Genomic DNA, 27,947 nt, shown 5'->3' on the forward strand with positions numbered 1-27,947 from the left:
ATTTTGAAATTGAAAGAGGTGAAAAATCAAAATATATTCTCAAGACGATAACTAGAAAGAAGAATGAAAAAAAGAAGATTCAATTGATATCGTGCATTTTTATATAAAACTTCATTTTGTAAAAAAAATGTCCAAATGTTGGTGAAATTTTTAATTTTAATAACTATCACATTCTGACTGTTTTCGATAATTCTATAGGATGGTTGCAAATCTTCATATATTTTTGGTGGTGATATATTGGGGGTTTTGTAGATCACAATTTTTCTGTTTTTTGTGATTAGCCTTGTCTGAGTTCGGTTCCATCACAAGCATTGTAATAAAAAAGAGCACTGAACCTAAGATAAACATTGAATAGTTAAGAAAAAATTCTTTTGAAATTAATTCCACTAAATACTTACTAAGAAAGTAGAAACATTCAGTCGGGTTATGTCGCGCAAATTTTTCACAACGTTGACAGCATAATCAGGCTTGTGTATGCTATTGAACATGAACCACACTGATTTGATAATTTTGAAAAGTCAGAAAGGTATACTTGGCCAGTTTTTAGTCTAAAATAACAATTTGTGCTCGGCAAAAAAAACTGAATGCCATTGTGATTAGGCTTGCCGGATTTTGTTCCTCTCTAAGACTTTATTTGACTGAATGAATGAATATAATGAAATATGAATAAACTAACAACATAATAAATCAGTACTGCCTATTTCCACTCACAAACCTTGCGCTCGTTTTGTGATGACATTATGTCAGCTCCCATTTGCATAAGAGACACGACATTGTCAAATGTGAAATAGAGAGTAACCAAATAGAGATATCAACCAAATAATTTTGTCGATTTCAACGAATAAAATGTATATGCATTGGTCGCATGGACAGCACGGACACGCATTGATTAGAGTGATATATTCACTTTCTAAAACTGTGTAACACTGTCTGTGTTATACCCATATCTTTATTTTTCGAGTTTTTGCGTTAAATATTTTAATATCAAAATATTCAATTATACTTTAAAAAATAAACACAAAATGAATAATACCTCTCAGACGTAACACATCAACTTGAACAAAGTTGAAAATTGTTATAAAAATGTGAGAAATCACTTGTTAATCAATTTGAGAATGAATAAAGAACGAAGTCCACGAATGTTAATTCCTGCTTTTATACATTTTTACGTATCGATTGCTTTTATAATGTTAATTAATGTCAATAAAACCCTAATGTTTTGTGTAAATATGAAGACTTATCGGATATTTATCAAAACTGTTCTAAAGTAGCACTTAGTAACTAACTCTGTGTGAAGCATTTGAAATACGATCAATTTTTCTATAGTTCTATTTAAAACTTGAATAGTTTCGAAAAAGCGACACATACATCGAATAATTAATATTGAAAGAATAAATTATTTGAAAATGACACCCAAACATACATTGCTAATATGATCCGACTTGCTCGTGTTAATTTGTCGACTTAATTACAGTCATATGATTACACATAAATATAGACTACTTATCAAAATAATAATAAAGAGCGTTCAAGATCAAATGCAAGAGGAAACAATGAGAGAAAAGATTCGTACGACTCGATATGATTGACAAAATCAAGAAGAATTCACCCATACAAATATAATCATTTTTATCATAAATAAAATATAATTAACTGTTTTCTGTTAACAAGACAATTGGCTTTCAATCGCATAAATACTTGTCGCAATGACGTTTCGATTTATTTTTAAATTGCAGCGAACACAAACTGTAGCGTGCAAAGGAGAAAGGGAACACGTCAGCCTCTGCGTCAGTAGAGCCTCAGAGCAAACGCACACAATGACATTAACACTGTCGCCAGTGCTATACACTGTTATATTGCTGTTCACTGTCATTTCTGTCTAATTTCAATGTTTAAATAGTTTAAAATCATAAGTCATCGAAAGAGAAATTAATAAAAAAACACACAATCGAATAAGTTTTCCAGTATAGAAGAATCCAGATTTTTTTCTTTTTACTTTCGGTAACGGTCGTTGCTATTCGTTCTCGTTCTTTAAAAAATCGTCTAAATAAACCGCGCAGAGAGGAAATAAAACTTAATATTGAAACGTTGAAATAATTCGGTTGGAAAAAGAAGTTGAACCGGAAATTGTGTTGTATCATTTGAAGTAAATCATTCGACCTTACGTTATCAACGAAAAAAGAAGAAAAAGAAATAGAATGTATTTGGCATGCTTTTTAATAAAAAAGAGAGACCTAAATCATAAATGTCCAAAGAAATGAATATTTATTAAGCGGTAGAATTTAGCATTGTTTAATGGAAAATCTATGAAACAAAGCGCAAGCACTCATAACATTTACTAGCTTAGTTCATTTTTTTAAATTCATCACAGAGCTCTAGCTTCGAAGTGAGCCAAGTTATTGAATGAATGAAATTTCATTTTGGGCCAATTCAATGTATAGCAAATATATAATATCGAATAAAAAATTCTCATTAGGAAAACTCGAAATTGCCACAAAGAAACGATTGAAAGCGAAAAAGTCGTGCGACGATAAAAACCAAAGTTACAAATGTAATGACCCAAATTTCGGGGGTAATGTCAAAAGTTTCCGTCTTCTTTAGTGTTGCGGAGCTAAAATGAACACGCGCACAAGTGTGCATAATAAACTACTTTGTTTTTTTCTTCTTCCAGCACCGAACAAACTCTCTCGTCTCCGATATGGCCATTGGCAAACAGTCATATTTTATAGTTATGACTCTTTGCAGCATTCGTTTCCATCTTTTCGTTTGGAAAATTTCGTTTCACATTCAAATCTTCTGCGGAACACCAAATGCTAGCTACGCCACATCCAACATCCAACTTTGCAACGTCACAAAAGGAAGAAAACTGCAAGTGAAAACCATGTTCTTGCTGTATGTTTGTTTTGGTCCTTTTTTCCGTTCTCTTTTCTCTATCTCAACAGAATGAGACACGCATACAAACGGAACATACATAATGCGATAAAAATATCAAAAACAATGGTTCTCTTATCAAGATTTCGTGCTTTTCTTTCCCTCTACGTGATTATGTGACAAACAAAAACGGGTCAGCAATTGAATAAGTCGCTTTTTATCTTTTCATATGAATCGAGTCTCCAAACAACCAACAAGAATACTTTGTATCGTTATTCGCACAAAAATGGAGTCGTTCACAATGAACGACTTTATACAGAGTTGTTTTGGAAATAGAAAGGAAGAAAAAAAAAACGAACCAATTGTGCAGAATAAACAAACGAGCAATATAACAGGAATACCAAATTTTCGGGCAAATACATCTGTAAGCGGCAGCAACATAGTACACTGTTAAGTCGCATAAATATATGAGCTTCCACAAAAACTGAACCAATTTTGCACAAAGATACAAACATTCGCATCGCCCGACTACTTGCGAGTATTGGTCAACAACCAGACAAAGTTTATGTTAATGAATAGATAAATCTTTGGGCTTGAATTGTTTTTTTCTTCTATTGCTTGGGTGTGGAAATTTTTCGGTTGAGAAAGTCATTCATAAAAAAAAATTGAGAGTGCGCATCGCATTCAACTGATTTCACAACATTATTAGTGTGTTTACATCGAATACAACTCAATTTATTTCTCCAGAAAAGCATAATAAACGTAATATAAAAAAACAAACACATTGCTCCATGTACGCGGCATGCAAATGTTGAGTGAATATATTCCAATGGCTATCACAATGTAAATAAAACTTTTCAACGGTAAACAAAGTTTTTAGCAGATGAATGATGTACAGTCACTTGCTTCGCTTATATATTTTGGCAAGTTTTGGTGTGGCTTTCTTTTCTTTTGCCATTCACGCTTCACGCTGTGCCGTTTGTTCAGTCGACAACAGATACAATTGCGGAATACCATATGCCAAAAGCGATACAAAGTCCTAGGATTATTATCATTGTCATAATGAGGACTCATTTTGAATCATCAAAACTTGACTGGTTTTGTCACTTATTGCCTTGTATTTGATTCTTATGGCAACAACATAGGAGTACGTGAAAATAAACATGACTTTCATGGCTTTTTTTGAATTTTTCCTTCTAATCAAATATATGGCACTTCTTTGGGGTGTAACCATTTTGATGTGGGGGAATGCGGTAATATTTCAGTCAAGCTAGAAAAAAAGCGGTAGCATGAAAAAAAAACTCCCCCACCTTTGTTTTCAATTCTTTCTAACATGCCGATGTCAATTTATACGCATCTTTACTCTGAGGGTGCCATATGTTAAAAACACTCATATGCACACAAAAAAAACAAAACAAGGGTAACATCTAGAACGGAAAAGAATTTAATCTGCTGAAACGAAGAAAAGTGAGGCAAAAACATAAGTAATAATCATATGAGGGCAATACAAAAACAACATTACCAACTCGAAAAAAAAAACAAAGTTTGTTTGGGGCTTGTGAGTTTTCTCGCTACACGAAATAGCGCGTAAACATTGTGCGAACATTTAACGCTCACATAAATTCACTGTTCGGCATTTCGAATATGAATATATAAGAATGTTGACGTACTTAGGGAAAGAAGATAGAACTAGCATCAAGTTCCTTGTTTTTCTAACAACAAGAAATACAAAAAATTTGAATTTTTGCCAATTCACTGTAAACATTTCAGCACTTTGATTGAACGAATACTACGCATAATTTTTAACGAAGTTTAAAATTTTTACTTTGTACAATATTAAAAACTTTGGAAAAGTTAAAAGTTTATGAATGATAATTATTGTTACTCTTTTAAATAATAATAAGAAAGAATACTTCGAGGAATAACTTCTGAGCTGATGTGTGCTTGTTTCACAATAGTGTTCTCATTTTCGGTGCATTACAATTTGTTTGGTATTTATTGAATAATCCAAAGCTTTCCATGAAAATGACACGATAAAGTTAGACAACACTATTTAAATTCTCTTCAGTAAAATGGTTGATATCTACCATTCTCGTATCATGTTAAAAACGAGACTAACAAACTTCGGAGATTCCTTGAATATTCAGTCATATTTATAGCATAGGCTTACCTTTATATTTCACAATTCGTTCCATGATATAAATTTTACAAATTCTCATATCGATCCAAAGAAATAGCATTTCTTTGGAAACCAAAGAACGTTCACTATTGCCAAAGCATACTTTTAATACAGTTCCATTCATTGAATATTTCCACAGAGAATAAATAAATATATTCAAACTTCGAGTTGTGAATATAAAAGTATGATTTTCTTTCTTCCGTTATTCAATTCGTATCCACAGATATGTGTGCAATTTGTAAAAGAAAAAAATCCTTTTATGTTCACCAGGAGAAAGAATGTCAACAACATATTTTTAAAAGAAACCTCTTTTCATCTTTGTGATAAACAATAAATACAAATAATCTTCTGTGAACGATGGTGACGCTATGGATTTAGAGAGAATGCACGAAAATGAAAAGATAGTCCAAAAAAAAATAAGTAGCTGCAATAACCGAAAATGAAAATTTCAACTGGGTTTGATTTATATGCGAGTATATTGTGCTCGTTAAGGGTGCCCTTCGTATAGTTTATATTCAACGATAAACACAATATGTTACAGCATATTTTGCTTACGCCTTGAATGTTGGAAGGCAACGCGACGACTAAATCTCATTGCAGTACATAAACAGAGTATTTGCGTGCAATTTCACGCACATATTTATCGTTGCCATTATTATTTCGCTTACCTTTTCGAGCCCAGAATGTTTCGGTCTAGCCACCGAAATTATAATAGACTATCAACATTTTCTGTGTATATTAGTTCCACAATCTACATCGTCAGCAAACTACCGTGGTTGCAAAAGAAAAAATACAATACGGACGTTATCTCGATCAAACTGGATGAAATGTGAAGCAACCAACAAATATTCGATTCAAATTGAATTGACTCGAGTCTTTATTATTATGACACATAGCACAAATCAACCGGAAATGTATAATTGAATTGAACATTGAAATTGAATCGTTTCATTCCCCGCTGTCACTCTCTGCGAGCGAATCATATAAAGCTGCATATGTGCAAAAAAAACAACTGAAATGGCCATTGCTAGTAGCTCCCTTTGCAATTGTATTTGGCTGCGAAAGCATTTTCGATTTATATATCTTGTGTACGATAGCAAGATAAAAAAAAGAACTCAGGGTGAAAATACCAATTCACACAGAATTTATTCTATTCAATTGCTTTCTAGATAACAAAAAAATTTGAAACGTATGGTACACGAAAAAAAAGCGCAATCGAACATAATTTGAAAAAGTTTATTTCATCGTGGATGTGCATTTGAAAACGTGCTTTGCCGTCGGTATCATGAAAATGATAATAATCGACTGAATATTTATGAACAGGAGCGCCATATTAGATTCATATTTTTACAAACTATATTGCAAGTGAACCCCATATGAAACTCATAGCGCTCGTTCGCTCGTGCGCTCACTTCACATATCATCAGTGATAATCAAACAAACACTCAAACACTGAAGCGCTTGAAAAGCGTTGCCGCAATCCTCACCGATCCTGGTCTATCTAACAGAGCTCATCATTGCAATGTACATTTTACGCAATTTCTGTCGTCGTATTTTCTTTTCTCATGTCGTCTCGATGTGTGAAATGTTATTTGTTATTTAGATGATTTTACAAACTCATACAAATGCGAATGAACTAGTATATTTGAATGTTTGTCGGGAAATTGCCTTTACAATTCAATCACACTCCACTTGATGCAAGCACACATTTTTTTTACAACAGTCATTTTGGTTTATTTTCATTTTTTTTCTCTCTTATTCTTTTGACGACGCCATTTTGATGCGAATTTAAAGTCTGATTTGTAATACTACTACTAGACAAAATTATTATCTCAATAGAATACATTTTCTATTCCAGTTGTTGGCAGAAACTATATTCAGACATTTTCATTTTTTGTCGACTGTGGACTAAAATCGATGTCGGTAGATGTCAAAAAGGGCTTTCGACAGCAAAACCAACTCTTTTTGTTCGTCGAACCCGTATTTATTGTTATTGCTTTTCAGCAATAGTTCCAATGGTGCTAAAGATGCGCATAAATATTACGATCTGTCTCATAAGAGCGATCCCTCACACCAAATGACCCGAAAATGCCTTTTAATAAAACGACATTCGCTACAACAGAATGACTATTTTGTTCAACGATTACTTTTATTGGTGATCGATCGAACGAACGAACAAAAAAAAATCAAATGCGAAACAAATGTGACAATCGACGATTAGCATTGTGGCCAATGCCCAACATGTTAAATCGGTCGCGTCAAAATCCTCATCGTCTGTGTATAACGTGACAAAAACACAAAAGCAAAATGAAAAATGTGGTAAATTATTGACGTCGAGACAAATTTATGCATGAATTTATCGTGTTTCAGGGAATGACATTATACATTTTACTTTCGATGCGTGTGTTTTTTCCTTCGTGTTCAGACTGAAAGCTATTTCTCAATAAAATAATTCGAATATTCAAATGACCCGGTCGTTTACGCACTCGTACAATAAAATAAAGAAGAACAATAGAGAGATATGCAAACGAATCAAGTTTTGGACAGCGAACACAGACACTCAATTGGAATGAAACATTTGCTGAGAAATCGAATGCCGACATCAACCGAATCACGTAGCCAAGTCAGGAAAGCCATGTTTGTCAAATGTTATCAGAAAACATATATCACAAACATTCTAATAGAAGATTTTGTTGAGTAAATAACACTGAAACACATCAATATGATATGGCTGAGCAAATGTGCATCAAGAGTTACAAATGAATTATTAACACATATGTATAAACATGACATGTGGAAGAACCGTAACATGAACACAGCAAGAGGCGAACAGAAACCGCACTTTATCTCAATCTAAGAACACGGCTCTTTTACCGGTTATGCATTCGAACATTTATAGCTATGAGGCGGTGGCAATCATTCGCTTTTTCATCCCATTCGCTTTGCTATTCATTTCTTTTGCCTTAGTTTGGCGCATGTTTTAGTAAAACATAACAAAACAGTTAAGATTTATTTTCAATTTAAACTGAAATATTCTGAAAAGTTACAATACTATTTGCTTTTATGTTTGGCATACAAAATTTAACTGTACAGTACTTTCATTTCACTTTGCTTTGTTTATTCGGCTGAGGATGAAAGAGAGAGAGAGAGAGAGAGGGAGAGTACAGTTATAGCCTACACACCCAGGTTACATTCCCTATCAAAAGGTTGATAGAGTCGACAACAAAAAGGATACGCCGTTCAAATAAATAAATCCATGCTCCTTTTTTCTGCTGTTTGATTTCTTTTTGAATATTTTTCGATCAAGACCACAGATAACGGAATGAAAAAAAAGTATTCCGCATGGCGTAACTGACAAATATAAAGCAAAAACGAAAATCCGTACTCTTCACCTCTCTCTCTATCTTTCTCTATTTCCAAAGAAACACGGTCATCGACATTCAATTTTTCTGTTTGTTCTCTTCCACTCAGAAATCGGTTTCAACACTGAATATTGTATGACGAAATGGTTTTTCTTCGTTAATTTCATACAAGAGGTTCATTTTTCGTTCAGTTCATACATTTCTGATTTTTCTTCTGCTCTCATTTCAATATTATAATCAGAATCGTGTATGAATGGATCATTCAAATAAATGCTTTCGTTTTATTCAAACAGTCGCTTCAGATTTGATATCAGCGCAATAAGACGAATGAATGCACCGACTTCTTTCTTTATCACAATCGGCATGACCGAAATTCCCATCGAAGTCCGTTTGAAGTTTCAATTTCATTTACTCACAAGAAAGGGAACGGCCTAAGAATAGAGAAGTCTGCTGAATATGATAAGAATTTCGTTTTCTATCCACCACTTAATGGCTGGTTCAATAATGTCTTTTGTGTAGTTTGATTGTGTGCTGTTTTTACACAATGTAGTTATTTTCAATGTAGTGACAAAAGGATCGACAAAAGAATCAAACCGAATAAATTGGAATGTTTTTCGCTTTTGTTATCGAAATGACTCCGTAATTACAATTGTCGATTGAATGAACCGATTCATTTCATTTCTATTTATTTTGGAGTTTATTGCTTGGCCATGAGCTCCTTTGGTTTCGTTCTCTGTATGTTTATTCTTATCAATTAAGTATGCGATTCGATCCGTCATACACCTATAAGCATAAATATTGTAAATGGTTATCGAAAGCTGTTTATTTGTTCAGTAATTATGTATGTGAAAAAGTCAATTTCTTGATGTATGATAACACAGCTGAAAAATTCGATTAAAATATAATTATATAGTAGACATTCGAATTTGTTGCTGTAGGTTGTCATTTTAGATCAGATACATAATATGTTTGTTGACAGAATTTTAATTAAAAGTTTTATAAATAGGTTTTTCAAAAACGGAAATTTAATTTTACGCCGATTGAAAAGTGGCATTTTCATCATTAAACACACGGAATATTCACAGCCATCAATTACATGAATGTTCTTCAATTAATTACCGTTAGGCCAAGATCGATCGATAAATAAAATAATCACATTAGTCGATGTCTAAGTTTTCCAATAAATCAAATCCATCGAAACGAACGTATAAATAATCAAATCCTTTACACATCATTTGCATTTATGTTGAAAATTTCGGCGAGCATATACACTTGTTACCGTACAGCAACATCTGGATAGAAAATTAGATGCTAATTTGTACCTATCAATTTGTTGTTAAGGCATGCGGCGCTACAACACAGATTATTACTATCGAATGTGTATTTTCTCTTTTGTTTGTTTTTCAAGCACTTGGTTCATCGAAAGCGAAATTGAACGGAAAGTAAAATGTTGTCAACGAATCAAACAATGTTTGGGTATATGTAGTATGACATGCTGATTCCTGCAGAGCCTCGCACGTCTACGTTTCGAATGTTGTGGTAAATAAACCAAAGAAAAAATGATGACGAAGCGAGACAAGACACGTTTCAACCCCAATGTAAAGATGCATGCAATTTATGTTCAATTTGTCGCTGAATATCATTTGGTATCGCGTATAAATTAAGAAAACACCAGAGAATACACGCATTTAATATTCAGTACATAAATAAGTGTTTGTTCGACGACCTGACGGTATGTCTAACAATGTCACACATAAGAATTTCGTCAACGATGTTGCTGCCGCTGCTTCTTTTGCCACTTACGACTTTCGGATTTGTGATTATTTACTTTGCTTTCAGATATAAATAATGATGAGAACGCGACCGAATTACATTTTTTATCACTTCCGATGTTTCTTTTCACATTTATTATAACGCACACTCACACCAAAGCGCCGACTTACCAATTCGCCTACATGAAACTTTTACTCATTGTTGTCGTCGTTATTCATAAAGTAATAAACATGCGTGCTTCTTTTCGATCATTACGAAGATGAAAGAAACACGACGCATGAATACATATTCACTGAAAGATAAAGAAAGAGTGTGCACGGTGTGAAGATGTTGTTATTTCACCTACAAAAATTATGCCTGGCAGCTAGTACTTTACAAGTACATTTCGAGTGCTTAGAAGCGTATACACAAAAGGAATATCAAACATTTTCATCTACCGATACGTAGCGATTGAAATCAACGCCGATAAATTCCGTTGTGCGAATTTTCATGTCAAATGTTTTCGCTTAAATTCGCAGTTCGATGCGTTGCTATTTTCTAAGCAAATTCACACATAGATAAATAGACCACAATTCTCATTAGAACTTAATTATAAATGTTTCACATGAATTTTGCTTTGGAATTTTTGCCATCACTTGAATATCTCGCGGCTAAATATCGAGTGAATTGAATATGAATAAAATGAGGTAAATTTCACTCTCAGACACATTTTGTCTGCGTGCTCATGAAATATAAGTTAGCATTTAAATATTTACGCATGAAATATACTCATACTCGTTGATCAACATACAATTTTTTTTTCTGGTAAATTTTACCGCCAGCAAAAAATGCATTAAAGGACAAAACCGTCTGAATCGTTGATGTTTTGGAAACTTTTTCTCAGATTTTCCCTTTGAAATCGTTTCGGTTCGTTTTCGGTGCAGAGTTTTTTCTTCTTCGCTCATTCGAAGTGAATGTACATTTTTGTACGCGAATTTTTGATTGGGTTTACCTTTCATTTGCCATTTATCTCGCGCGACGAAATTTGATTCATCTTCTTATTCTTGATAGCACATGCCTGTCGGTGTCAACATTAAGGCGAATATGAGTCTAACAAAATGTGCAAACCATAAAAAGAAACAGAAGAAGAGAAGCAAAAAAAATATATGCAAAACACCAGAGGGAAGAAAAACCCTTTGTGTCGGACACACATAATGAGACGAAATCCGAGAACATTTACCGATGAGCCTTCGTTTTGAGTTTAATGAATTTTAAGCCAAATTGATGTCATCCAAATTTCATTGGAAAATTCTTACGCTAGACACAACGATTGGGTTCAACAAAAAGAGTATTCAAAGGTTCTTATGTCAAGTTTCTTCAACAACATTCGATACAACAATAGACCGTTTTTTTTTTCTTTAAATTTTTATAAGTTATGACCTTTGATACCTACTAAAACTTACTAAATGAGAACGCTTTTGCATAGAAGACCCGAATCGTTCATTCAGACAGAAAGTCATCCAAAGTGAATTTGTGCGTTTGACAATGTAACTCTGGGAATTGAGTGCTTTCGTTTAATAATTTGCCTTCAAATGATTTACTCAAACATAATTTCCTGCCAAATCATTGGCAGACGAGACGAACATTTTGTAAAGCATAAAAAATGATAATTTAATGAAAAATAAAACATTGTAAATTGAACATGTGTACGTTGAGCATGTTCGATAAGTCTATGCATACGCCACGAAATGAAGAAAAAAAAAATAGCGGGGAGCACTTATCGTAATTGTGTATCATTTATATGAATTTCCGTTCTAAATTTTATTTAATGATGCGCTGGCTTTGTTATTGAGCGTGAGAAAACTCTCGAAACGTATACGTTCATTCCACGAACATTCATATTGTTCGTCGTATTAGATAGCTCTCGCATTTGGGCGAACGCTGCAAACGAATTGAAATGAACACAATTTTCCTTTTTAATTCAGCATTACCACGAATGCTACAAAATTGTGAGAAGAGCGTTCCTCGCAAAAGCGAACGATTTTTTTTTTCTCTTTATTTCCAGAATGAGTGAACATATTTTTACAAAGAGCGTATTTGCTGTATGGCGAAGAGAATATAAAGAAGCTTCTTTAAACCATATATGAACTGTTTTGAATGCGAAAAACATGAATCGCATCGATGCGTACAAATACACGACCAACAGAGCAACAGCATTATCATCGAAGCAAATGTTGAATTTGCGTTCGTTTTTTTTTCTTCGTTTGTTCAAAATAGAGTACTTTCGAACTCAAATGAGCAGAAATGAATTCATACCAACACTATTACCGAACGAACCACCTCATGCTCACCCGCAATAATTTTTATGATGTAAAAAGATGCAAAGCGAATTGAGGGGCTTCAAATAAAATGAAAAATTATTTAAAGTAGGTAAATGCCATTGACATTCATGTGCAGTGAGTCGATGTATTCCTTTTCTTTGGGAACTTTACGTTTGTTCATTTTATTGAGGGCACGCTATAATAAAAGAAATGAGACACACAGAATATATACTCGTGATGAAGCACGGTACTTAGACACAAAAAGAAGATTCTCTCAATCATCCAAATAAAAATAAAATCATTTTCATTTGATTGCACGTAATGCAAAATGTTATGTATATTCGGAATATTACAGTTCACCACTCGCACCGACGCATTTTCAAATGTGTGCAACTGAAAGTGAAGTGATTTCTTCTGTTATTTATTCACAAGCAACTCGCTTTGAATTAAATGATGCAAACGGAATTTTGAGATTTTTCGGTTGTATGTCTGAGTTTCTTTCGTCTTTTATTCATAATTTTTTTTCGGGAGATTTTATCTACTGTCTTCTAAATTTTATAGATCCAACTTTATAATCCATTGACTTGAAGTGATTCATCAGTGATGTTGAAAGTAGTGTGAGGGAGAAGAGATAAAAAAAATGTGTTGAAAAACACAACCCCCAACGGAATGGAATATAAAACTCTTTAGCTGACATCAAGATTGAAACTGTGAATCTAGTGTTGCGGTGCAAATCACACGCATACATAAAGTTATTCTTTGAATAATGCCATTCAGATGGATGCTCCAATAGAGCAATCCAATGCAGACAGTCTTAAGAAAGAATGAAAGAGAAAAATATAAAAAAACCAACATTTGTTCAATTGACCAAATCACAAATGGCATTCCATGCGTACACAGTTCTTTTGATGGTTTCGTAATGAAATTATCTTGTCAACAAAATGATTTACACGCATATTCATCATGTTTATTCGGGAGACTTTTATTGCATAAAATAAACTTAACGACTTAATCAAGACTGATGTTTTAGCAATTTTCCACGCAAATGTTTTTCGTCGCTCTCTGATTCATTTTCGTACAATTGTGTACGCAGTAAAAAAGCAACGATGATGATGACGACGTCAACGAAAACATGTAAAATAAGCAATATTTTCTTGGCATTGATGTTCATTCTGAAATTTCCATTTGATTAACATACTACACATTTTGCATTCAAATTGTGTGCATATCTCGTGGTACAATAACCATTTTCACCACTTTCACTCGCTTCGAAATGCAAATCAAAATGTTAAATATTATGAACATTTCGGCTACAATCGAAGACGGAATAGTTCGGTCTGTTGCGATTACGTTTAAGGTCATGGTCATATTTCGTCGAAGGCAATGTATTTCTACACACCATTAAATACGGTGGTGGTGGTCATTTAAATGCCAAAATTAATGTTAGGTTAGACGGTTGTGGTTCTACATATGTTTGTTTCGATTTAAGTGAATTCAAATTGAAATGTGCGTCTTAAGTAAAATATTACGGTATATGTGTTGGCCACACACGATATGGTGATGGCGGCGAATGTGTTAACATGTTCATTTTTGTGTCTTGATTTGCTCATGGCCGAATGGGCTATTTTTATTTTTGTCTAAGTGGACGAGCAATTACTCGGCCGTTGAGCCGTTAAAATATCGAAGAAAATACCAAAGAATGGTCATAATTAGATTCGCTGTGCGGGTTTCACAGCCACACAAATGCTCGATTGTGTTGTCTGCAAGCCATTTGATAAATAGACAGACGTAAATTAAAACATCAGCTCATGAAATTAATGACAAGACAAAAACGGAAGAGAATTATCCCAAATTGTTCAACGAATTGCTTCTGTTGTGATAGATAATGAGAATGAGAAAGAGATAGATAGGAAGATGGAATGTGGAGGTGATAGTGAACAAATGATCCGAAATGTATGAGCTTTTTCCTAGACTTTTTCCGTTTCACGTACGCAATGTTGCGGAATAATATATGGTGCGTCATTTCGGCAGGGTCAACATGAAACGAAGAAATAATACAAAACCAAATCGAAGCAAATTCGAAATGGAATGCCAAAACTAAGACAACAACGTAACGCACACATAAATATTTATTTTCTGAATTTCTGTTGTAATTGCTTCTCATTAGTAGATATAAGTGTATTATTCGACATCCAAACTACTATACAACTAGTACAAATATTATTCGCATTTTGTGTTATTTGAATACTGAATCATGAAATGTTCGGATGTAATTAATTCTGATGTTTTGAGGCGAACGCACTTGCACAACGAAAAAATTTTCGAACATATGCCCCAGTTACTCAAAATATTAACGAATTTATACAATAATATGATCACAATGATGCTTCCAATTTCAATCATTTAGTGTTGAGTGCATGAGTGTATGGCAGAGTAACCTATGAAGAGGATGTGTTTTGTGATTAACAATTGTTTGTACATGGAAACGTTGATTGTGTACATTTGAATATTGATTTTACCTTCAAATATGTTGATAAAATCATTTATTAAGCAATACATTGCAATGTTACTTTGCCAAGCATGCTCTGTTTTCAGTTAATACATATATCAAATCATAATGGAAAATTATTTGTAGATAGAAGGAAGTGCATCACTCATTCTGTCGTTTAACTTTTCTAATGATTGGGTTAGAATATACAAACTCGACATATATGTCGAGTCTATAAAAATGGAACAACTCCATACAAAATATGCTCAAATTTTAAATATCTTTCAATTTTAATGTGTAATTATTATTGTTGAGCTAATGAAACTTTAAAGCACGCGTGTACCTAAGTCAAAACCGAAAGGTTGAATTTAACAAATACCCTTCCCCTTAACATCTCATGAAACTTACACGCACTGTTTTTTTTTTTTTAACTACCCCATTAATGGAACCCACATATAAAAGTTATCATTCCCGAATTAAAGTTAAACTGCTAAATCTGTTATACATCTGTTAATTGAAGCGATTTATTATTCATGTGGGATTATTTAATTGTTTGATAATTTTCATTTAAATGCTTGATGTTAAATAAATAACGGAATTCATTAATTTTTTTTTGTCCACATTGATGATTTAAAATTTATTTGTTTATTTCTCTCTTTCATTAGGTATGGCAAGCACGATTCAACGCCCACGCGATGGATACAATACATTTACAGATGGCAGCACAACACAGCCACCGTTTAATTCATTTTTAAATCCAAAATGGAATGAACCATATTTTGACAACAGTGTACCGAATAATGTGACAGCATTGGTGGGAAAATCAGCGTATTTAAGCTGCCGAGTTCGGAATCTAGGCAATAAAACTGTATGTTAACAATTCTATAGCTGTGGTTTTTCTCGAATATGCACTATCTAAATATTTCGCTGTTTTTTGTTTAGCATTCGTTAGCAAAAAATACTAAATTTAAATATGGGCTTTCGCCCACGGGTAAAGTTTTTTTTTTCGAAATGTGATCACTTTCAATCAGACACATGCAGCCAAATTATTCATCAAAAAATTAAATTATTGATGAAATTTTTTTAATGGAATATTGGTTTTCATTTGATTATTTAAATATGGCTATGGTGCCCACATTAAAGAAAATATAATATATACAATTATATTTTGGTTCTTCAAAGAATTTACCAGTCAAAAGCGATTACAGTAAATATTATCAATTTCATTATCTGAGGTACCGATATATTAACAATAGTAGTACAATGTTAGTTTGTATAAAAGTGGAGATAGGGGTATACTGATTCATTCTCTTTTTTCTGGTTTTCATTATCAAAATTTCAGTTGAATCGTCTTCAATGGAGAGGCTTCAGTACTATTATGAAGTTGATTTTTTTTGTTGATATTTGTTCATTAACATATTTATCTATTAAATACGGCCAAACCACATCATGTGATATTCACCACTGCAAAGAAAACCATTAAAATGAAATGAATAATCAAAATATACTAGAGCAAAAAAATGTGACCACAGCCTAAAGTAGAAATTGTCACGAGAATGGGCGGTTTGTTGAATTGACACATTGCTACATTCGCAAGACTGATTTTTCCGCATTTTCATGCATTGCTTTTATGAACCAAAATGTTATTTTGTTTTTGGAAATTTCAAAAATGTTAGAAATGTCAGCATGGACCAAAAATCAATTTTTCAAACTACTCTTAAGAACTGTAGATTTTTCTATTTTTCTTTGCAAATACGATTTCAAGGCTTCGGGGTTGGTTTAATACCTTTACCTTACGTGAGCGAAAAGCTAAAAATGATATCATGACAATAAAAACTTCTTTATGTTGTGTGAACGCGATTATGCGTATGGGAATAACCACAGACATTTTGTTTGGTGTGACCGTGGGGGTTGTAGATAAATATTTATTAGAAATTCGTTAGTTGTTTTTCAACGACTGACCTCATCCACCATGATATTAATTACATAGCATAGTTGCTGATGTAAAATAAAAACCGAACATGTAATGTCACTGATATTTTTCACGACGAAACCTTTATAATTTGAACCCTTTTCATGTTTTGCTTTTGATATTATTACAAAGGCTCCATATTATTTATTAATAACACATTTATCTTTCCCTGCAATCAATTACAATGAATTTTTTTTCTTCGATATTTTCAATATTTGTATGTAAAATTTCTGTGAAACTTTCCTTTTTTCAAACGAACACATCATAATTATTCCAAAACTCTGACGGCTTTAATTCAATAAATAAATATTTATATAATAAAAGAAAATACAATTTTTTATGCAAAAAATAATATTTTGAGCTATTCCATTTTATACAATTGTAAATATCGGACCTCATGGGATATTAATATGCAAATAGAACATACATTTCACACGCATTAGTTGTTTGAATGCATCAACAGTCCTTTCTACATTCCACTTTATCTGTTAGTGCTGGCACAAAAAATCCATATGATATTGAATCATTCACAAAGTTTCCCTAAGTGTTTCAAAAAAAAAAAATAAGTTCGCTCTTTGTAATGAGCCACATTTCAAATCTCATTTTAACCTTATTTCCGTAATTGATGTTGTCTGTGCACAAATTTTAATCTATTCCGGTTCTCTTCTATATTCGATGTGAACACGACGCATTGCAAGCGCTTTTTAATCATTATTTCATTACAGGTTTCATTCATTCGACATAGAGACGTGCACATCCTTACAGTGGGGACGTATACCTATACAACAGATCAGCGCTTTCAAACAGCATACCATCGCGAAATCAACGAATGGACCATGCAAATTAAATGGGCTCAAAAGCGTGATGCTGGATACTATGAATGTCAAATTTCAACCATTCCAATCAAAAGCTATTCGGTGAAATTGAATGTAGTTGGTGAGTATGTTTTATCTCTCTAAAACATTTAATTTGGTATTTTTGGTTCGAGTAATTTTGGGTCGCTGTAACGTTTTGGTTGAACGGACACCAACACATGCAACTGTAGTATTCGGGTTAAAGGTTTCGGTAGCGAAAAAAAGGTGTGAACCGTTTGTTCAGAATGGAAACGCAAAAACGTGCATAATTTAATCAATTTGGTGTCATGATGAAATTTCAAAGTAAATTGTAGCCACAAATACGTATTTTCAAAGCCCATTCAAACGGAAGAGAATTTATTCGATTTGAACAGAATTTTTGCGATATCTTGCACATTACGAATGCAACGCTAATTACCTCATTAATTTGAATTGATGTCGAAAATATACGACAAATAGTGATACATCATGCGTAACTAGAATTTTCATTTATTTAAAAACATCGTGTCTGCGTGATAAATTGCGAATGAAATGCGATCTCATTTTTTCTACTCTTCTCTTGTTGCTATTGAATTAAATGTCATTTTCTGAAAATAGCTCATTTTAAAGTGACTATGTGTCACTTGAAATTAACGCTCGGGAAATTCAATGTGGTATTTGATGCATGTATGTTTGAAAAATTGAGTTTTCAAATCAAAATGAAATGAAATATCGCTTGATGAAATTGAATAATAAATGAATAAAATATTGAATTTTAATAATGTGGGAACAAACACGCTGCGCACGAAAGACCAAATGTCGACCAATGAAACAAATGAAATATATTTTTAAACAAACACACATAATTGAATTCAATAAAAAATATTGTGACTGTAATTTGAGCCGCACGGTATAGATTTACTATCGACTCAAGGCATCTCGAATTATTGAAGTGAAGACTGATTTCAAACATGGGTGTTTATTTGATTGCTTACTGCATGCTTTGCACACAATACCGCATAATTTAAAGGGTGCATCCATCAGTCATGCAATAGTGAATCAAATTACATAGGGCGTCCACATCAAGAGGCTATTAGATAAATTAACTACATAATTGGTTTGCTTTTCGTTTTTATGCTTCCTCTTGTTCTTCGAATACTACCCATTTTACAAAATAGAAATAAATAATATAATATGGACACTGGATCTTTATCAATCGACCAAAATGAACATGCGTCGTTAAAAGCAATAATCAACGACAAAGGAACTTCATGGAAGCTTATCTCTGAAACCGTATTAACTGAATGGATATACTGTTGCTACTGAAGTTATTCTATTTTTTAAAAAAACTAATTTCACGTACTTAACGGATTTGTAATGGTGCAAATTCCACATTTCATTTACAACATTAGCGTCATTTATACTGAAAAGAATTCCCAATTTCACGTATTCTGTCATTTACGTTAGTGGAAATGCCATACAACAATTGCGTATAAAAAAAACCATTATCCATGTAACAAAACTTTCATTTTCATTTCACGTGAATCCAGTTCGTTCGCATTATAATTTGAGAGCAGTGATAGACAGAAAAAATTGTGTTAAAGAGACTCTGTTCCATTTAAACGGGATTCAATTGTACCGTTCATTTAGTTTTTGCACTGTTTTATATGTCTTTCGAATAAGCTGACATATTTTAATATTGAATTGTCCTCATTTCGAGCATATTCTCTTTTTTTATGTTCTGTGCGATACTTTCTGAAATGAGCCGTAATGCTGTGACACACGAAAAAGAAGTGACTGCTTTGTCATATGCTGAGCAATCATAATGGAATTGAGGATGACGTCATGGTGAGTCTTTCATAAGAAATGGAAATGAAGAGAAGTGAAATGATCGATCAAATCCGTTGAGGTGTGAAATGTCTCCATGGGATTAGGCTTTTTGTCTTCAATTCTGCCACGGTTAAATGGAAAGTAGGGTTACCACATTCATGTTATGCGTACAGCCCCTGCTTTTAATAACGCTTTTATTGTTCTCTGGGGACTGAACCGAAAAAAAGGAAGCGAAATACAGAAATTTAAGAAAAACCAAAAGAAGTGTCAACTTGCATCCCCATATCACCAAATCAGCTGAGGCATTAAATATGATACCGTACAAGTTACCATAGCATTGAACGTTGAATTTCAAAACTTCATCATCACTAAGTGGTTTTATTCGATTTGAACGTGCAGTGGCGAAACACTTAAAATACTGCATTATATCCGGTTTTGTTAATAGAATCAATCAATGCCACAGCCAGGCATAAGTTTCTGTCATCGGGTTATTATGTCATGTCCTGAATTCCTTTTTTTTACTCAATCGAAAACCAATGTGGAAGAGTGATGATTCTATTCCGTACAAAACCATTTGAAAATGTCACATGTCTTTTTATAATTCCAAACGAAATGACATTTTTGCCACATTTAATTGCTATTCGAAAATAAAAAAAGCTAAAGGTGAAAATGAATGAAAAAATTCCATTTTGTGTTGGCCGCACTGAGATTTTGCATACAAGTTACCATTCATGATGACTCTTATGGCTTGGGAATTATTTTTAATACAACCCCTTCATTTTCAGTGTAATGTTTGCGTTGAACCACAAAAACCAGTGATGTATTTAAATTGTCAACACATTTCTCTCATCATTCGCTCTCTTGCTCACACTGTCTTCTTCATCTTTTGGCTATGGCTTTTGTAGCATTTTTTTCACAGTCGTTGTGCTCTAATTATAATTTTTTTCTCTCTCTCTGTGCATCTCCATTCTCTATGCACCATCAATTCGAACGTTTCCATTCACGAGGTGAGACATGCAAAACTGAACGCCGACAACACAGAGAGACGAACACAAACGTTTATTTTCCACATGAAAGAATCTTTTCCATGGCATTTTCTGTTTCCTCAAAATGTCATTGACTCTGGTTGCACGCTTCACAGCTTTATATTGCTTGTGCCGGCACACACGAACACACACTCACAGCAACATTGCATAATACCAAATGAACGAACGAACCCTTATCTTCTTCTAGTTTTTTTTTTAATTTGTTGTTTACCAAATACAACCATCAATGTAGAGCCATTGCACATGCACACAGTATGTGCCTGACATTATTCCGGGAATTCATTTACTTGTTCGTACCACATCGGCCATTTCTATTTTCTCAACTTGTGCATATTGAATGCACTTTTTGTTCCCGCACACTCTACATTCATTCACATATTTTTCCTTTTGTACGGATTTTATACAATATTCGGCTCACTTCACCACAGCATTCAAGCGCACATAGAAAATTGCATATGAAAACACAAAAAAAAAAAATCGAGAGAATAACAGTGCGACAGATAAAGCTCACAAATTCTTTAGTTAGTAATTATAAAACGAAGAAAACACGTGTCAAACAGAATGGAATAAACCTTCTTGTTAATGCAGATGGTGAAAAGAGAATTGTCGACAACTATTTTTTTTCTCTCTCTTCTCATTGGATCAAAGAACCTCATCAAAATAATGAGAATACAAAACATTACGAATGAATGTTTAATGAATGAAATGCAGGTTTTACCATTTAAAAATATATATATCCACATTTGAATTTTTTATATTAGACCAGACGTGTACTTTAAGTAGAGCACCAAGCTTATGCATTTATCCATTTTAAAATGCTGTTTTCAATGCTTGCTGCTCATTCTCCATTTGTTCGAGTTTTCAATGCATTGAGCTTAAATATAAGTGAGAAGATCTAATGAACCAATCATGAGGATATACGATGATTATCTGCTCTTATCAATGAGCGTGGTCTCCAAAAATGAAACTATAGGAAACGCCGCAAAAAGCACTTAATTTATCAAAGTAAATATTCACTCTGTTTTGCTGTTGCAACTTACATTTGGCTTTTGATTGTGTGATCTAATCACAGTCATTTTAATGCGTTTCGATTGGAAAAGTGACAAATTATTTACGAATAGTGAAATAGAACATTTTCCGTTTTTCAAAGTTCAATTCAAGATTGTTCTTATATTTTAGAAATCCCTTTTCTCCGATTTTCAAATCAAATCCACACTGAATATATCGTGATTCTCATTCGGTGATTTTCCATACATTCAATTTCACCATAAATTTGTATTGGATTGTACTGCATATCATTTAGTGTATTCGATTCGATGGTTGCGTACCGTTCGATGTGAATAAGATTAATGAGCTTCGTGCTCTGTTGTATGTGGAAAACAGATCGAATTACATCAGTAACAACTTCTGTGGTCTTTTCGAAATCTGAATGCATCACAAAAAGCGTTTATTTATTCTAAAAATATCCGTTTCACTGGAAGGGAGATTAATTCACCACAATTCGAAATGTGTTTGGTTGTCGATATCAATGAAACTTCGAATACATCCTGTACAATATCATCTAGATTTAGCATCAAAGTGATTTTATTTCTGTTTTGTTTATTTTGGTATTTTTTCTATGAATTCCATTTTGGCATTGCTATCCATCAAATCCGTTCGAAATTCACTTGATGATTTCTCTTTGTCAGTGTCGAAAACTAAACCAACGAAAAAATTGGAGTAAATGAAAACTAAGTAACATGGATTGTGTGTTTAGCTAATTTCTGTTTGTGAGTATTTGTGAAAAGTAAAACAAAAACCTCGTTTGTGAACTTGCTTTACGGTTTTCGTTTATTAAATTTGATTCAGACCCTTGAGCCACATAGTAGAGTGTGGCCGTCACCCGTCAGTTACACACACCGGCCATTTTAATCGACCATCGAATTCCACAAAATACAAAAACACATTCGAGTTTCATGTGAAACGATTTTAGTTAATCGATATTGTTTGGTTTCTCTCTCTCTCTCTCTCTCTCTCTCTCTCTCTTTCTCTTTATTTCGGTGTATTTGTTTTCATCACAAAAACTTTTTGTGGCATTCTCTTTTATTCTATTTACTCTCGCGACTATTGATTGTGCCTATAAAAGGAAAATGGGAAAATTGGCGAAAAAGTAGCGAGTATATGCGAATGGAATTGGAGATGAAAAAATCGACTGAATAAATCTCCTTCTCAATGCTTTGACGTTGGTTATTTATTGCGATGAGTAACTCTTCATTGTCTTTATTTTTCTTCTTTCTCCCTTTTTTTATTGTCTATCTCCGTTTCTTAGCTACAATTCATATGTTTTCTTCAGCCGTAAATCGATTTACTTTGTTCGATTCGCTTGCCTTGGCAATTTTGTTTATTCAACTGTTGTGCTCATGGGGGCGTGCGCCATCGACTTCAATGATGCTTATCTCCCTTGAATGTGCTTATTTTGATTTCATTTCGCGTGGACGACGAAATGAGATGTAAATAATAATAACGCTAGTCGCTTCATCGTACTTCAATTTTTCGCTCATTTTCAGGCACTTTTGCCATTTCAATTTTCATTAAATTTGCACAACCTGTTTCCCAGAGAGTGTGTCATCTCTCCCTCTCATTCATTCAAACCCACGCTTTTTTTCTCGATTTATTCTATTTTTCAAATCTAAATAAAGTTTACATTACACTCATTCTTTACACAAACTGCATTTCGAAGATATAGATTATATGTACAATGTTCATCTATATCTGCATATATAACAATAAACCAATCTATTGGAACATTGTACCAGGCAATTGTATTCCGGTGTTCCGCTTATAAAATGGAATTTATTTATAAATATAGAAAACGATTTCTGGCGCGAAAATACCTGTGCCAAGAATTTATTTAGAAAATCGTTTCGCTTTTTCATTGTATATTTGCGCGCAAAAAAAAAAATATTGCTACAACTCACTGACTGGATGGTTGGCTTTCAGACATTCTGAGAATACAAAATATCAAAATAGATACACTAGACGAAGGGAAAAAAATAAAAGAAGACATAGTATATGTTGAATTTGAATTTTATTAGGAGCTTGCGACTCACACAAAATACTGTATAAATTTGATCAGATGAAATGAAATAAGAGCAAGCAAATAAAAACGAAAGAATGAGAAACGAAGGATTTATTTGCATTTCACATTTTCCTCTCCTCCCACTGTGCACTCCTCGTTCACATGCGAATGCAATGGTTATTTCAAACGCGCTGGCATTCAATATACCACACGCTGCTCTTCAGCTACACCGTTCCACTCTCACCGGTGCGAACGACAATCACAATACAACGAAAGTAATGTCAGCAAATAAATTGAAGGTGAAATGCCAAAATGAGCGCAAAGAAGCAGAAGATGAATAAAAAAAACGAACTCCAAACACAATGATTGATTGGACTCGATTTGATTTCGATAAGTTCGTTTTTGTCCGCCACGTTCGCTTCATTGCCAGTGGAAATAAATCGACTATCTGATTTACATAAATGTCTGTTTCGTTCCAATGAATTTTGATTTTTCTCTACTCGTACAAAATGATGTGTTTAGATAGTGTATGTATGTGCAACTATACAGAGAAGTAAATATAATGCACACACTCAATCGAGCAGCAATCTCGATTCGGTATTTTTCTTTTTTTTTGCAATGCTCAGAAAATGATGGTACTACTGTGCACATTCCATAATCTTATTTTTCGTGGGCGTCTGTGAACTTACAATGGATGCTGCCATTCAATACAGTTGAAATTGAAGTGAATCAGCAGCGAGTACATAAAATGTTCACATTTTCTTGAAAATTGAGTTAGGTCCATACATATCGAACAAGCCCCTCTTCAAAACTTACATATAATAATTTTCATAATTTACGATTTTTTTCTTCTTTTTGTTGCAATGTGTGTTGTACAAATATTATTTGATGAATGAAACCTTTATTCGCTTGAAGCAGTGCACGTAGAAATTGCATTGATTTTATCGTCGAAGAAAAACCAAAAACCAGAAATATTTTCTTTTGAAACAAAACGAATGTATTTTTTATGGCTCGAAGTAAATTGTGTTATCGAAGGTTATTGATTTACTGGCAAAAAGCATTTATTATAGTTTTACATGGTAAGTTTATTCGGTATGGTCCAGAGGAAGAGCGGTAGAGAGGAGACATACAGCTTTCGGAAAAATATCCCGAAACCATCATTTAAAATAGCTGTGTAAAACCATTGCAAACAGAGACACAAGAGAAAAGAAGAGAGAGAGAGAGGGTAAAATTTCCAATTCCCGAACTTTTTGAAAACACGAAAGAAAACATTTTGTTTGAGTTTGTGTCGTATTTTTGTGTGTTGTTTTTGCTTTCTTTAATTTCAAGTTTTCGACGGAATTGGTGATGGGAAAAACACACACACATACACATGGAAGGAGAGATAAGCTAAAACATATCGACTGAGAATAAGTTTAACGTAAAGCTTGTGAGAGAGACAAAAAAGTGTACGTGAACAAACGGAAGTAAAATGCGATAGCAATGGAGAAAAAAAGCAAACTATGGCAACCGAATTACATTTTCTAATCGAAAAGTTTTCTGTCTTCCGTGTTTTTCACTTTATTCGTTTTTTTTTTTTTATTTGTTGTTTGAGGTTTTTACTTTACACTAAAACTACCTGGCTTCTGTGATTTTATGTTCGTCTTTCACATTCCATCAGTCAGGAGTTCATAATTTATGTATGGTGAAACACGCCTTGCGCTCCCACATTTTCCGCTGCCACCGTTACAGTCTCTCTTTAACACTTATATTTGATTTTTGTAAAATGTTCACTGCATTCGGGTTCTTCACTTGGCAAAATCACGCGCGTTTGCATGCAACCGATTTAGCAAATTGCACGAAGTGAAAAATTAAATCGATGAATGGTGGAGGAAGAAGAAGAAACAATTTTGCGGCAATTTCAACAAAAGCTTGCTAAAATTCAATTTAACAAAATCAAAAACTAACCGCAACATTAATTAATGTTATGTAGTTTTACATTAAACATATACAACGATTTTAATGCATAATACAAAGCATTGCATTCATACATAGTTCTCTTTAGCTGAATTTCATGTGTTTTCCATCGGAATTTCAAAAGCTTTGATGCATTTTCGAGGAATCGGGAATTTTCATCGACAGATGCGTCTATGCGGAAATGGTAAAACCAACAACTTCCCGGAAAAAAGGCATACAAATGAAATATTCCATACTAAATGCATGGGTATGATTGAATTTGAGGTATATGTAAGCTCGTTGAATATTTATGTCATTTACATCATTTTTCATATGAAACTAATGAACACAGATTCATGTTGATGAGATGAATGCACTTACACTGTTCAGCAATAAAATGATGATTTCTTTTATGATAGATGATGATTTGTTTCATAAAATGTTTGAAATGAATGCTCTTCGTGTTTTTTGCATAACTTTTCATAAATACTTTTGTTCGAACATAGTCGTGGGGGAATTTCAATCAGAAAACAAGAACCGTTCGTTCTTCATTAAATAATTCATGAAATCTTGTTTTTCTGTTGATTTTAGAGAAAATTTAATAATCTGAATTATTCACAGATTTGCTTAGTTTAAAAACATCGATTCACATCATCGAAAAAACAAAACAAATACGAATGGAAAACAAATTCGTGCTGGAAATAGAATAGTCGGTGAACGGTAAAAAACGAGAGTTTTATTTTTAAAAGGGAGATTATATTTTCATCTACTTGGAATTTTAGTCGTAAAAAAAATATTTAATAAAACATATTATGGTACGTCACGTATTTTTAAGAACGAACAGCCCAAAAAAAAACATAAATCCAAAACCAATATTTTTCATTGGACTTTGGTTTTCGATGGACATATTGAAATATTGTGCATGTTACTTACTTTCGTTTCTTTATTTGTTTCATCGTGTAATTTTTCTTTATTTGTTTCATTGTGTAATTTTGTACAAGAGATTCTCACACACTCATGTTTTTTCTTCTCGTTTTTTCTGTGCTTTTATATCGGTATGTGGCGGATGTTTTGGATTACAGAGCCAGCAGCTAGCATTCTGGGTGGGAATGATGATATGTATGTTGACAAAGGCAGCACAATAAACCTAACGTGTACGATTCGTTTTGGTCCCGAGCCGGGTCATATATTTTGGTATCATGAAAATAAGGTAAGCAATCGTTTGTCTACATTTTTACCCAACATTTTGGTTTTACATATTTTTCCATTGCAATTGACATTCATTCCCATTGTGGCATTACTTAATTTAGCACACACATAGTCGGAGCAATAATCTCTCGGCGTAATAACGAAAATATAACAACGGTACTGAAATTATTATCATCATTTGGTTGTTTGGTGCGCACGTATTATTCCGTGTGTGTGTGTGTGGTGCACCATCTTATATGAAATCAAAAACCAAGATACGAATATCAAGGCATTTACATTTATATGGCTGGATGATGAAACGACGGTAGAATTTCCAGTGACGTATCTGTAAATAGGATTAACTATTGGCCAGAGCTTGAATCATTGTCGTTGGGTAAGCACGAATGCTGTGAGGAAGCGAATGAAAGAGATTTGATGTGTTTGGTATATTCTTGTGGTCGAAAATCGTGTAAATTCGCTGAACACTATCGCCCCAATTTCAGTGGTGCGTGCAACTGAAATATGTGTAGGTGCGGTCGCATCGGATAAACACACAAGATTTTATTTATTTCGATTGCAAGTGGTAAATAACAATCACAGGTTTTAGTTTTGTTCGGTTTTCTTCTCGCTTCTTCGACTGATTCCATAATTTATATCGCAGTTTCGTTCTTTACTATCTATTTTCCTCTTTCTTTCTCTCCTTCTTTCTATCTCTCTTTATATTCTCCCTCCTTTTTCTAGTAAATTTCTGTGCGCTCCGCAGTGCACATGGAATTTCTTTTTCCATTTCAATGAATGAAAACCGCAACACATACATATCTGCACAGTATTTCAGTATCTGTTATTTCATTATGTGCTTTACTTGTTTCATATCCTGTTTATCCAATTTGGATCTGTCATTGGTCTGTGTGCTTACCGTCTTTGCCAATATTTATCCGATGCCGAAGCGTTTTTGGATTTCATGAGCAATTTTTCGATTTCTCGTATTAAAAATAAAAACATCGAAGCGAATAAAAATATCTATATATAGATTGAATCAATGAGGATGAGGATGACTCAATTGTCTGCGTGTATGTGGTAACGAACCAGAATTTATTTTCTGTCAAAAGACC

The 27,947-nt window shown here is 33.4% G+C and overlaps 1 protein-coding gene across 1 annotated transcript in view; it reads left to right on the forward strand.

The window, feature by feature from the left end:
- Positions 1-27,947, forward strand: part of LOC116343027 (hemicentin-1-like) — a 54,600-nt gene that overhangs the window by 17,667 nt on the left and 8,986 nt on the right. Inside the window, exons 3-5 of the mRNA XM_031770896.1 lie at positions 15,639-15,841; positions 17,671-17,881; positions 26,730-26,857. Of these exons, the coding sequence (XP_031626756.1) occupies positions 15,639-15,841; positions 17,671-17,881; positions 26,730-26,857 (542 nt within the window). The remainder of the gene's footprint in view (positions 1-15,638; positions 15,842-17,670; positions 17,882-26,729; positions 26,858-27,947) is intronic.

Source organism: Contarinia nasturtii, unplaced genomic scaffold, assembly GCF_009176525.2.
Source record: "Contarinia nasturtii isolate CC-2019 unplaced genomic scaffold, AAFC_CNas_1.1 Cnas_scaffold_928, whole genome shotgun sequence".
NCBI lineage: Eukaryota > Metazoa > Arthropoda > Insecta > Diptera > Cecidomyiidae > Contarinia > Contarinia nasturtii.